At 47.7% G+C, this 14619-nt stretch overlaps 1 protein-coding gene across 1 annotated transcript in view; it reads left to right on the forward strand.

Moving 5' to 3' along the window:
• The first annotated feature begins 796 nt into the window (after positions 1 to 796).
• The window catches only part of aos (protein argos), a 51517-nt gene continuing 37694 nt past the window's right edge, over positions 797 to 14619 (forward strand). The window contains exon 1 of the mRNA XM_071665251.1: positions 797 to 1239. Coding sequence (XP_071521352.1) covers positions 1051 to 1239 — 189 coding nt within the window. The 5' untranslated portion in view covers positions 797 to 1050. The remainder of the gene's footprint in view (positions 1240 to 14619) is intronic.

Below are 14619 nucleotides of genomic sequence, written 5' to 3' on the forward strand. Positions count from 1 at the left end.
CTCACAACACGTCGTGCTCGAGTCGTACCGAAGTGCTCGAGGGAGTTATAATGGGGCAGGTGAGTGTTGTGCAAGCCCTTCTCCCTGGCTGCAACAGTGGCTTTACGTGGGACACGGAAGACTGGCTCTACACAGCCACCAACACATCCAGTCATCACTTTACCTTAAGATACCTAACCAGCGAGTAACGAGACTAACTTACATCAGGAAGTAAGAAGGTATTGTCAAAGACATTGTTATTTGTTATTCATGAGATTACAAGCCTTTAAAAAGGCGTTTTCCCACCATATCTATTGACCACTGGGTCGCCATTTGTCTTGGAGATGGATGGACGTATCATAACTCGCCTTTTTTTTTCTGGGAGTTGGGAGGGTAATTTGGGGAGTGGGAGGGGCAGGATCTGGATGCGTGGGCGTGGGTGGGAGGCGTCATGGTGCCGCCCACCGCTGCCACGTAATAGGGTATAATGTTTCCACCTTGAAGGATTTCTAATTCCCATACCGTAGGTGTATGGAGACCATGACAGTGCCTGCGAAGCCATCGATCCTCAGGTGCTGGTAGGGAGGCGTGTAAGAGGTGGGGCTGCTGCAGATGTAGTAGAATGATAGTAAAATATTGTTTGGGAGGGGACGCCGCCACCGCGCAGTGCACACACTCGTCCTCCTGGGTCCGCCTCACGTTCATTGAGAAACACGAGGTAAGGGAGGCTCCGCCTACTTCCATTGAGAACCGCGCGACCGAGGCTATAAGAAGCAGCGACCGGGACTGGTGGCTTTAGTAGTACCTGACTAACCACAGAGGTGGGTTGCTCATTGAGCTCACCTTGCCCGCGCGCCGAGCCAACCTCCCAAGACCTCCCGCTACCTCGTAAATCTACCGCGCGCTTGACGAACTTTTATTCCCTGGACGCTCTCGCCTGTGAGCTGGTGGTGAGAGGGTTGGAGTGAGAGAGAGGCGCGTGTGCATGTGTTTTGCTCTGGGAGAGAGAGAGAGAGAGAGAGAGAGAGAGAGAGAGAGAGAGAGAGAGAGAGAGAGAGAGCCCTCTGCACTATGCTGCCCCAGTTGACGTGTGACTTGCTGTTGGCGGTGTCCTCGCTGATCATTCTGGCGCCCGAGAACGCCCATACCACCAGATTACCGCCGCCCAACCTCCTGTGGCCGCAGGAAGAGCACCATCACGCCCCGCCGCCGCCGACCTACGACCAGCGGCTGCCCATCAGGGTGTTCTACCAGTCAGGGGTAAGTAGAATCTTACTCTTGCTATAGAGTTCGCGGTCGTCACCACAGGGAGGGAGGTAGGGAAAGGGCAGTCCTGTGGACGCAGCATCTCTTCCACTACTGAAAGGATTATATATATATATATATATATATATATATATATATATATATATATATATATATATATATATATATATATATAAGTGGCTGCACACGGTAACTAAACAAGTGTAGAAACAGATAGAAGTGGGTCGGTGGCAAAAACGGCACAAAACAAACCCCTCTCCTCGGGCACTGATGTTCATAAGGGACTTTTGAACTGTCATTCACCTTGTTACTCGACTTTACCGCAGGGCGGCGCTTGCTCTTGATGGCGTTGTTTTTGTTGTGGACCGAGGAGAGGCCGGGCCCGGGGGAGGGGGAGGGGGTATTCTATACCCAGCCAGGACGCCCGGTGCGTAGTTTGCTTGTGTCGGGCCCCCAATGGCCCTGCCCTCTGATCCTACCTGGGGGCCCCACGTCCTCCCACTGCTACGCTTAAGTGTGCTCCATGCCCCAGCCAGGGGGCCCGCTCGCAAGGTGCCCATACCGTGGGCCCCTCCGACCGATCCCATGCTCCAGCTCGGGGGCCCCGTTAACCCTCGTATTTCACCCAGAGGGCCCGAGCTGGGCCGCCCCGCTGGCGTCAAGTGAGGTGCGGGGTAGAACAAGTGGCCGGAGCTGGGGACCTGGCGCCAGAGCTGTGGTTGGGGCAGGTGAATTTAGCGCTGGTGGACAAATGTGAGTCTCTCTTGCTGAGCTGGTGTTGTTGTTAGCTGTGGGGTAGGGCAGTGGTCTTTGTTATCTGTGAGGTGGGGCAGTGGTCTTTGTTAGTTATGGGGTAGGGCAGTGGTCTTTGTTAGCTGTGGGATAGGACAGCGGTTTTTGTTAGCTATGGGTAAGGCAGTGGTCTTTGTTAGCTGTGGGGTAGGGCAGAGGTCTTTGTTAGCTGTAGGGTAGGGCAGTGGTCTTTGTTAGACGTTGGGGTAAGGGATATGGTCTTTGTTAAAAGTGGGGTAGGGGATGTGGATTTTTTTTGCTGTGGGGTAGGGAAGGGGACTCTGAAGTAGAGGAGTGGAGATTCTTAGCTGTGGAATACGAGAGTAGACTTTGTAAGCTGTGGTTTAGGTAGGATGAAATTGTTAGCTGAGTTATGAAAAATTGAACTTTTATTTTGAACTGTTGTGTAGAAAGGTGGGTTACATTAGTTGTGGTGCAGGGTATTAGCTGACACTGGTGTAGTGCAGGGTATTAGCTGACACTGGTGTGGTACAGGGTATTAGCTGACACTGGTGTGATACAGGCAAATGTCCTTGGTACTGATTTTTGTTATTTCTGTTGGTTGTGGTATGTACAGGTTAGCTGTGGTAGTGATATGTTAGGTGTAGTATATACAGGTTAGCTGTGGTAGTGACATGTTAGGTGTAGTATGTACAGTTTAGCTGTGTTATGTGCAGGTTAGTCGTAGTATGTACAGGGTAACAATTATGTATAGGTTAGCTGTCTTAGTGACAGGTTAGCTGTGGCATGTACAGATTAACTTTAGCATGTATAGGTTACCTATGGTATGTACAGGTTAGCTGTGGTAGTGACAAGTTAGCTGTGTTATGGACAGGTTAGCTTGTGATATGGAAATGTTAGCAGTGGTATAGGCATGTTCGCTACGGTATGGAAAGGGTACCTGTAGCAGGTTAGGTTAGGTTAGTTAACTGTGGTATGTACAGAGTAGCTGTGTGGACAGCTTAACTGTGGTAGGGTAGGTTATCTGTGTGGACAGCTTAACTGTGGTAGAGTAAGTTATCTGTGTGGACAGCTTAACTGTGGTAGGGTAGGTTATCTGTTGGGACAGCTTAACTGTGGTAGGGTAGGTTATCTGTTGGGACAGCTTAACTGTGGTAGAGTAAGTTATCTGTTGGGACAGCTTAACTGTGGTAGGGTAGGTTATCTGTTGGGACAGCTTAACTGTGGTAGGGTAGGCTATCTGTGTGGACAGCTTAACCGTGGTAGGGATAATTTTAGCAAATCATCAAACCCTTTAGTCAGTCTTGGTCATTTTTTAATCGTGTGGTAAAATGTGGCACATTTGCATACTGATGACGATCTGCACTAGATTTTGTTGCATATTTTACTTTCATGTCATCCTGAGAAACATATTGACAGAAGAACCATTAGTATTTCTCATGTAGATCTAGCAGGACCCTCCCAAACAGCCAAGCTTCTTTTCAAAATGATGTACTTAGGTATCTAATATATCACCGGGCATCACCTGTGGTCCTACATAACAGCAGAGGGATCAACACACTTGAAAAATGTGCAAAATGAATCATTTCAAGGATCATATTTGGTTGTGTGAAGACCAGGAGGGTCCTCCACATGCGGACTCGATATTACTTCTGAAAAATTACGTGAAAAAAGTGGTTTTATCTAGTGACCTTACAGACCCAGCACCTTCCCTCCTACTAGCAGGTGACCCTCGTCCCTCCGCCTTCCCTCCTGCTAGCTGATGACCCTCGTCCCTCCGCCTTCCCTCCTGCTGGCTGGTGACCCTCGTCCCTCCGCCTTCCCTCCTGTTGGCTGGTGAACCTTGTTGGTCCTGGTGTTGTTGATGAACCTTGACCCCCCACCCCCCACTTCCAAAGGAACTTCGCTCTTACTCCTTCCCCTCCAGGTGTGAACTTTGACCCCTTCTTCCTCCTGAGGGTGAACCACTCCCCTCCCCGAACTTCACATGAACCACTCTCTCCCTTCCATCTAGATAACCACGTCCTTTTCCCCTGCTGGTGAACCACGTCCCTCCTCCCTCCTGCTGAATCATGCCCCTTCTCCGTCCTGGTGATCCGCGCTCCTCTTCCCTCCTGCTGAATCACGCTCCTGGCCCTACCAGGCGGTGGTGGTGGATGGGGGAGTCAGGTCATTGCGTAGCCTTCCGCGCCAGACCTGGTAGTACATGGGAGGGACACATAACAGGAGACCTGATGGTCTATGACGAGGTTATCTGCTCGAGGACAGTAGTAGTTTCATAAGTTAGTACAGTGGAGATAAAGAGAGAGAGAGAGAGAGAGAGAGAGAGAGAGAGAGAGAGAGAGAGAGAGAGAGAGAGAGAGAGAGAGAGAGAGAGAGAGGATAGTAAAGCAGGACATTTCTCTCCATTTGGGGTGCGATATATATATATATATATATATATATATATATATATATATATATATATATATATATATATATATATATAATTTTTTTTCTTTTTTTTTTAAATTTTCCAAAAGAATGAACAGAGAAGGGGGCCATATGAGGATATTCCCTCAAAGGCCCAGTCCTCTGTTCTTAACGCTACCTTGCTAATGCGGGAAATGGCGAATAGTATGAAATATATATATATATATATATATATATATATATATATATATATATATATATATATATATATATATATATATATATATTATTTTCATTTATTTTGCTTTGTCGCTGTCTCCCGCGTTAGTGAGGTAGCGCAAGGAAACAGACGAAAGAATGGCCCAACCCACCCACATACACATGTATATACATACACGTCCACACACGCACATATACATATCGATACATCTCAACGTATACATATATATATACATACACAGACATATACATATATACACATGAACATAATTCATACTGTCTGCCCTTATTCATTCCCATCGCCACCCCGCCACACATGAAATGACAACCCCCTCCCGCCGCATGTGCGCGAGGTAGCACTAGGAAAATACAACAAAGGCCACATTCGTTCACACTCAGTCTATAGCTGTCATGTATAATGCACCGAAACGACAGCTCCCTTTCCACATCCAGGCCCCACAAAACTTTCCATGGTTTACCCCAGACGCTTCACATGCCTTGGTTCAATCCATTGACAGCACGTCAAGCCCGGTATGCCACATCGTTCCAATTCACTCTATTCCTTGCACGCCTTTCACCCTCCTGCATGTTCAGGCCCCGATCACTCAAAATCTTTTTCACTCCATCTTTCCACCTCCAATTTGGTCTCACACTTCTCCTCGTTCCCTCCACCTCTGACACATATATCCTCTTTGTCAGTCTTTCCTCACTCATTCTCTCCATGTGACCAAACCATTTCAAAACACCCTCTTCTGCTCTCTCAATCACACTCTTTTTATTACCACACATCTCTCTCACCCTTTCATTACTTACTCGATCAAACCACATCACACCACATAGTGTCCTCAAACATCTCATTTCCAGCACACACCCTCCTCCACACAACTCTATCTATAGCCAACGCCTTGCAACCATATACCATTGTCGGCACCACTGTTCCTTCAAACATACCTATTTTTGCTTTCCGAGATAATGTTCTCGCCTTCCACACATATTTCAACGCTTCCAGAACTTTCGCCCCCTCCCCCACCCTATGACTCACTTCCGCTTCCATGGTTCCATCCGCTGCCAAATCCACTCCCAGATATCTAAAACACTTCACTTCCTCCAGTTTTTCTCCATTCAAACTTACCTCCCAGTTGACTTGTCCCTCAACCCTCCTGTACGTAATAACCTTGCTCTTATTCACATTTACTCTCAGCTTTCTTCTCTCACACACTTTACCAAACTCAGTCACCAGCTTCTGCAGTTTCTCACCCGAATCAGCCACCAGCGCTGTATCATCAGCGAACAGCAACCGACTCACTTCCCAAGCTCTATCATCCACAACAGACTGCATACTTGCCCCTATCTTTAGAACTCTTTCATTCACATCCCTAACAAGCCCATCCATAAACAAATTAAACAACCATGGAGACATCACGCACCCCTGCCGCAAACCAATATTCACTGAGAACCAATCACTTTCCTCTCTTCCTACTCGTACACATGTCTTACATCCTCGATAAAAACTTTTCACTGCTTCTAACAACTTGCCTCCCACGCCATATATTCTTAATACCTTCCACAGAGCATCTCTATCAACTGTATCACATACCTTCTCCAGATCCATAAATGCTACATACAAATCCATTTGCTTTTCTAAGTATTTCTCACATACATTCTTCAAAGCAAACACCTGATCCACACATCCTCTACCACTTCTGAAACCACACTGCTCTTCCCCAATCTGATGCTCTGTACATGCCTTCACCCTCTCAATCAATACCTTTCCATATACTTTCCCAGGAATACTCAACAAACTTATACCTCTGTAATTTGAGCACTCACCTTTATCCCCTTTGCCTTTGTACAATGGCACTATGCAAGCATTCCGCCAATTCTCAGGCACCTCACCATGAGTCATACATACATTAGATAACCTGACCAAACAGTCAACAACACAGTCACCCCCTTTTTATTTTTTGATAAATTCCACTGCAATACCATCCAAACCCGCTGCCTTGCCGGCTTTCATCTTCCGCAAAGCTTTTACTACCTCTTCTCTGTTTACCAAATCATTTTCTCTAACCCTCTTACTCTGCGCACCACCTCGACCAAAACACCATGTATCTGCCACTCTATCATCAAACACATTCAACAAACCTTCAAAATACTCACTCCATCTCCTTCTCACATCACCAGTACTTATTATCACCTTTCCATTAGCCCCCTTCACTTACGCACTTTATTTACCTCCTTCCAAAACATCTTTTTATTCTCTCTTTATATATATATATATATATCACCCCTGGGGATAGGGGAGAAAGAATACTTCCCACGTATTCCCTGCGTGTCTTAGAAGGCGACTAAAAGGGGGGGAGGGGGGCTGGAAATCCCTCCCTCTCTTTTTTTTCTTTTTAATTTCCCAATAGAGGAACAGAGAAGGGGCCAAGTGAGGATATTCCCTCAAAGGCTTAGTCCTCTGTTCTTAACGCTACCTCGCTAATGCGGGAAATGGCAAATAGTATGAAAAAAAAGTTTTATATATATATATATATATATATATATATATATATATTAGTCACAAAAAACACGCTTCTATGATATAAATCCCTCACGTGCGTAGAAAAAATACACCTATAACACAATTCTCGTTCATTTCAAACTGTCCATTTTCCCGTCCCACCTCTTCTTCCTCTCCTGTATAACCATCATGTTAAAGAAAGAGAGTAAAGCAGAAGGATTCCCCCACCCAACCCTCCCTCTGGCTGAACAGCCAACAGGATAAACGGACGAGAAGGTCCTGAAATTGTATAGTGCTCACACACTCGACTTCAAGGTTTTGTCTTTGGTCTTCTGCATGGATTAAAGTGGTGTTGTGTGTGTGTGTGTGTGTGTGTGTGTGTGTGTGTGTGTGTGTGTGTGTGTGTGTGTGTGTGTGTGTGTGGATTCTTTGACTTCGAGACGGCTGAGGTGGGTGAGAACTCCAATCGTGGGTCAGGGTGGGTTGTAAGGGCCTCAGTTATGGGTCAGAGTGGGCTGTGTGGCCTTGAGACAAGGACGAGGCAGGGCTGAGTGCGGTTGGCGTCTGTCCTCAAGACATTGGAGACAGGTTGGGCCTGGGTGGGTTGTGTGGCCCCGCGACCCCTCAGTCCGAGTGGCCCCGCTCCATGCCGACCTGGAGTCAGCACAAGGGGCGCCACCACCGAGGGAAGCAGTGTACCGCACGAAATTAGTCAAGTCTACGTTGCTCATCGTCTAAAGTAAATCGGAAACTGAATTCCTCTTCTCTTTTGCATGATGGCTAATTCTGTTCCTTTTGTCTCTTTCCCGTTCCATACCCTTCTCTCTCTCTCTCTCTCTCTCTCTCTCTCTCTCTCTCTCTCTCTCTCTCTCTCTCTCTCTCTCTCTCTCTCTCTCTCTCTCTCTCTCTCTCTCTCTCTCTCGCCGAACTAGCGTACACAGGTACACCCAGACAACCGATAGACAGGCCTACACAGAATGAAGTCATGGATATCAAAAGGCACGTGACAGACGGTACCAAAGAGGTTGGAACATTAGAGTGAAATTGGGAGAAACGTAGATGAAAAAAGGTCGGTCAGAGGGGCTAGAAATGGGCCAGTGAAGGTGCTGGAACACAGAGGCACCTGAACTGCTGCCACCGACGGTCTGGGGGCGAGTGGAGGGGGCGCTGTGGCCGAGGAGTGAGCCTAGGGTGTGGTTGACGTGGCAGGAGTGAGCTTGGGGTGTGGTTGATGTGGTAGGACTGAACCAAGGATGTGGTTGACTTGGTAGAAGTGAGCTTGGGGTGTGGTTGACGTGGTAGGATTGAGCCAAGGTTATGGTTGACGTGATAGGAGTGAGCTTGGGGTGTGTTTGACGTGGTAGAAGTGAGCTTGGGGTGTGGTTGACGTAGGTAGGAGTGAGCTTAGGGTGTGGTTGACGTGGTAGGAGTGCGCCTGGGGTGTGTTGGACGTGGTAGAACTGAGCCAAGGATGTGTTTGACGTGGTAGGAGTGAGCCTAGGGTGTGGCTGATATGGTAAGAATGACCGGGGATGTGATTGACGTGGAAGGAGTGAGACTGTGGCACGGTTGACGTGGTAAGAGTAAGCCTGGAGCGAGTGCAAGAATAGCAGATACTTAATAAAGAAACCGGAGGATCGGAATTACTTCTGTTGCAAAGGTGGCCAGAGATATGAAGATGAACGACTTTGAACTGAAGGCACAAGCTGCTTGTGGATTAGATCGACCACCATTTGTACAAGGAACGTCACGGGGAGGTGTGCTGAGAGATGAAAAAGCAATTACACGCGGATTGGACAAGGAACGCGTCAGTTCAGGTAGATGGGAGAAAAAAATAGGATACGAAAATGACCGGATGCCATCACCATACGGAATGGCGAAGAAGTAAAGACGTGCGAAACGGATTAGGAGAAGGTAGAGAGGACTGGAGGATAATGGTCAGACGGTGTCCAGGTACACGGAACTAGTGGAACGTAACAAGTTTTCCATTGTACAAGTGGACCAAGATGGACCAATAGACCAAAGGTGGAAAAGAGAGACTAGGGTGAAACAGACAAACCAAGAGTGGAACTGACACTAATGGTGGATCAGACAGACCAAGAGTGGAACTGACAAACCAAGGAATGAAGAGACAGACTCAAGGTGGATCAAACCGACTAAGGTTGGAACGAGAACAGGAAAACACCAGAAAGGAAAAGTAAAGGGAAATGTGATGATGGGAGAGACGAGAGAGAGAGAGAGAGAAAGAGAGGGAGGGAGAGGGGAAGAAGGCCAGTTGTGCAGAGGTGATGGAGACGACACTGGTAGTGGAGGAGACGACACTGGTAGTGGAGGAGACGGCACTGATAGTGGAGGAGACGACACTGGTAGTGGAGGGGACGACACTGGTAGTGGAGGAGACGACACTGGTAGTGGAGGGGACGACACTGGTAGTGGAGGAGACGACACTGGTAGTGGAGGAGACGACACTGGTAGTGGAGGGGACGACACTGGTAGTGGAGGAGACGACACTGGTAGTGGAGGGGACGACACTGGTAGTGGAGAAGACGACACTGGTAGTGGAGGGGACGACACTGGTAGTGTAGGAGACGACACTGGTAGTGGAGGGGACGACACTGGTAGTGGAGGGGACGACACTGGTAGTGGAGGAGACGACACTGGTAGTGGAGGGGACGACACTGGTAGTGGAGGGGACGACACTGGTAGTGGAGGGGACGACACTGGTAGTGGAGGGGACGACACTGGTAGTGGAGGAGACGACACTGATAGTGGAGGGGACGACACTGGTAGTGGAGGGGACGACACTGGTAGTGGAGGGGACGACACTGGTAGTGGAGGGGACGACACTGGTAGTGGAGGGGACGACACTGGTAGTGGAGGGGAAAAGACTGCAAAATGTTTATGCGAATGATGTTTATGCATTCTGGCCAAGGGTAGTGAATACAGAAGAGGCAAGTGAGGCTAGCCATCGCTGGAACTGCTGTGGATTATCGTCCAACCCACCCAGGGAGAGCAGAGCATTGTGCATCATCACACGTCTGGTATGAACAAAGATAGTGGTGGTGCAACGTCACCAAGGCATAAGTTCCCCTGAAGACAGCAGAGGGTTCATAATAATGTGAGAGTTACTGACATGGGGACTAACAGGGCCAAACATGGATTCACATGGGGAAAGAAAGTTATGGAGGTTCACAATTTGTGTGTGTGTGTGTGTGTGTGTGTGTGTGTGTGTGTGTGTGTGTGTGTGTGTGTGTGTGTGTGTGTGTGTGTGCAGGAATGCCTCCTCTTACCAGCGTGTCACTGAGCACGCTCGAGAACCATAGGAGGACACATGGCATCACTCCTGGGTGACATACAGTAGCATGGAAACAAATACCTTAGATACGACGCCCATGGAGAAGGAGGTCGTGTGCAGTCCTTGGCTCTGAGTATGTGGTCAGCGAGGGAGTGACGGTAATATATGGGACGAGACCAGACTACCCAGACGTAAGGCTGGTGGCTGTACGGAACTTGAGGAAAACTTATGCATTTATGGATAAGGGAAGAGAATTCCAGTCACAGGTGGAGCAGTGCTAGAGGGGGATATGTGGCCTCTGTGGTGAGGGTTCTTTAGCCTTTATAGTGAGGGTTCTGATGCCTCTGTAGTGAGGGTTCTGATGCCTCTATAGTGAGGGTTCTGATGCCTTTATAGTGAGGGTTCTGATGCCTCTATAGTGAGGGTTCTGATGCCTCTATAGTGAGGGTTCTGATGCCTCTATAGTGAGGGTTCTGATGCCTCTATAGTGAGGGTTCTGATGCCTCTATAGTGAGGGTTCTGATGCCTCTATAGTGAGGGTTCTGATGCCTTTATAGTGAGGGTTCTGATGCCTCTATAGTGAGGGTTCTGATGCCTCTATAGTGAGGGTTCTGATGCCTTTATAGTGAGGGTTCTGATGCCTCTATAGTGAGGGTTCTGATGCCTCTATAGTGAGGGTTCTGATGCCTCTATAGTGAGGGTTCTGATGCCTCTATAGTGAGGGTTCTGATGCCTCTATAGTGAGGGTTCTGTGGCTTCTGTATTGAGGATTTTGTGTCTATTTAATGGGGGTTCTTTGCCTATATAGTGAGGGGTCTGTCCTTAAATAGTAGGGTTCTCTGGTCTCAGTGAGGGTTCTGTGGCCTTTATAGTGGGGTTCTGTGGCCTCTATAGTGGGGTTCTGTGGCCTCTATAGTAGGGTTCTGTGATCTCTATAGTGGGGTTCTGTGGCCTCCATAGTAGGGTTCTGTGATCTCTATAGTGGGGTTCTGTGATCTCTATAGTGGGGTTCTGTGGCCTTTATAGTGGGGTTCTGTGGCCTCTATAGTGGGGTTCTGTGGCCTCTATAGTGGGGTTCTGTGGCCTCTATAGTGGGGTTCTGTGGCCTCTATAGTGGGGTTCTGTGGCCTCGATAGTGGGGTTCTGTGGCCTCCATAGTAGGGTTCTGTGATCTCTATAGTGGGGTTCTGTGGCCTCTATAGTGGGGTTCTGTGGCCTCTATAGTGGGGTTCTGTGGCCTCTATAGTGGGGTTCTGTGGCCTGCATAGTAGGGTTCTGTGATCTCTATAGTGGGGTTCTGTGGCCTTTATAGTGGGGTTCTGTGGTCTCTATAGTGGGGTTCTGTGGCCTCTATAGTGGGGTTCCGTGGTCTCTATAGTGGGTTTCTGTGGCCTTTATAGTGGGGTTCTGTGGTCTCTATAGTGGGGTTCTGTGGCCTCTATAGTGGGGTTCTGTGGTCTCTATAGTGGGGTTCTGTGGCCTCTATAGTGGGGTTCTGTGGCCTCTATAGTGGGGTTCTGTGGCCTCTATAGTGGGGTTCTGTGGCCTCTATAGTGGGGTTCTGTGGCTTCTATAATGGGGTTCTGTGGTCTCTATAGAATGGGTCCTTTGGCCTCTATAGTGGGAGTCTTTTTGGCCTTATAGAGGGGGCTCCGTGACTTCTACGGTGGGGGTACTGTGACCTCTGTGAGTGAGACTTCTGTGACATCCATAGCGAGGTTTCTGTGACCTCAGTAGTGAAAAAGTCAAAAAAGGGTTAACTGTGGCAGGAAGAAGAGAGGAGATTGCGCTGGGGGTCAGCCCATGTGAGGAAGCTAGACACAATAGAGTTGTCATACGTGGAAGATATAGAGAACGCATGTATACGTGCAAGTTCTTGCATTCTTAATGTCACCCTGACTCACTCTCTTTACCCATGGTCTCATCCTGACTTCCTACCTTTACTCATGGGTCACTATGACTCACTGCCTCTTGTCATGGGTGACCATAACTGACTGCCTCTGCTCATGGTTTCGTCCTGACTCACTGCCTCTAAATATGACCCTTTTGAGACATGAGACAGAGGGTAGAAATGAATACAACAAATCAAGACGAGAGTAGAATGAAGCGGACGAAACATTATAGAATGTTGTGTATGAGACTCGGGATAAACAAATATTTCCAAGCTTTATTTCTTCCAGATAAACATTTGATAAAAAGCAATATAACGATACCATAGTTGAAGCTGGGATACACCCCAAGTGACAGCTGGGCCCGAGTGGGCCCAGGCATACCCATAGGGTCCTCTTCCCGTCAGAAGGGGGTATAGGGGAGGAGAATTTTATATATATGTGAGAAACTGCAGAAGCTGGTGACTGAGTTTGGTAAAGTGTGTGGAAGAAGAAAGTTAAGAGTAAATGTGAATAAGAGCAAGGTTATTAGGTACAGTAGGGTTGAGGGTCAAGTCAATCGGGAGGTGAGTTTGAATGGAGAAAAACTGGAGGAAGTGAAGTGTTTTAGATATCTGGGAGTGGATCTGGCAGCGGATGGAACCATGGATGGAACCATATATATATTGTCGCTGTCTCCCGCGTTTGCGAGGTAGCGCAAGGAAACAGACGAAAGAAATGGCCCAACCCACCCCCATACACATGTATATACATACGTCCACACACGCAAATATACATACCTACACAGCTTTCCATGGTTTACCCCAGACGCTTCACATGCCCTGATTCAATCCATTGACAGCACGTCAACCCCGGTATACCACATCGATCCAATTCACTCTATTCCTTGCCCTCCTTTCACCCTCCTGCATGTTCAGGCCCCGATCACACAAAATCTTTCTCACTCCATCTTTCCACCTCCAATTTGGTCTCCCACTTCTCCTCGTTCCCTGCACCTCCGACACATATATCCTCTTGGTCAATCTTTCCTCACTCATTCTCTTCATGTGCCCGAACCATTTCAAAACACCCTCTTCTGCTCTCTCAACCACGCTCTTTTTATTTCCACACATTTCTCATACCCTTACATTACTTACTCGATCAAACCACCTCACACCACATATTGTCCTCAAACATCTCATTTCCAGCACATCCATCCTCCTGCGCACAACTCTATCCATAGCCCACGCCTCGCAACCATACAACATTGTTGGAACCACTATTCCTTCAAACATACCCATTTTTGCTTTCCGAGATAATGTTCTCGACTTCCACACATTCTTTAAGGCTCCCAGAATTTTCGCCCTCTCCCCCACCCTATGATCCACTTCCGCTTCCATGGTTCCATCCGCTGCCAGATCCACTTCCAGATATCTAAAACACTTTACTTCCTCCAGTTTTTCTCCATTCAAACTTACCTCCCAATTGACTTGACCCTCAACCCTACTGTACCTAATAACCTTGCTCTTATTCACATTTACTCTTAACTTTCTTCTTTCACACACTTTACCAAACTCAGTCACCAGCTTCTGCAGTTTCTCACATGAATCAGCCACCAGCGCTGTATCATCAGCGAACAACAACTGACTCACTTCCCAAGCTCTCTCATCCCCAACAGACTTCATACTTGCCCCTCTTTCCAAAACTCTTGCATTCACCTCCCTAACAACCCCATCCATAAACAAATTAAACAACCATGGAGACATCACACACCCCTGCCACAAACCTACATTCACTGAGAACCAATCACTTTCCTCTCTTCCTACACGTACACATGCCTTACATCCTCGATAAAAACTTTTCACTGCTTCTAACAACTTGCCTCCCACACCATATATTCTTAATACCTTCCACAGAGCATCTCTATCAACTCTATCATATGCCTTCTCCAGATCCATAAATGCTACATACAAATCCATTTGCTTTCTAAGTATTTCTCACATACATTCTTCAAAGCAAACACCTGATCCACACATCCTCTACCACTTTTTATTATACTTAGTCATTGTCTCCCGCGTTAGCGAGGTAGCGCAAGAAGACATGAAAGAATAGCCCAACCCACCCACATACACATGTATATGCATAAAAGCCCACACACACACATACACACACGCACACACACACATACACACATATGTATATTTTTCTTTTCTTTTTCTTTTAAACTAAATGCCATTTCCCGCGTTAGCGAGGTAGCGTTAAGAACAGAGGACTGGGCCTTTTTTGGAATATCCTCACCTGGCCCCCTCTGTTCCTTCTTT

The sequence above is a fragment of the Panulirus ornatus genome, chromosome 9 (assembly GCF_036320965.1).
Source record: "Panulirus ornatus isolate Po-2019 chromosome 9, ASM3632096v1, whole genome shotgun sequence".
NCBI classification, from domain to species: Eukaryota; Metazoa; Arthropoda; class Malacostraca; order Decapoda; family Palinuridae; genus Panulirus; species Panulirus ornatus.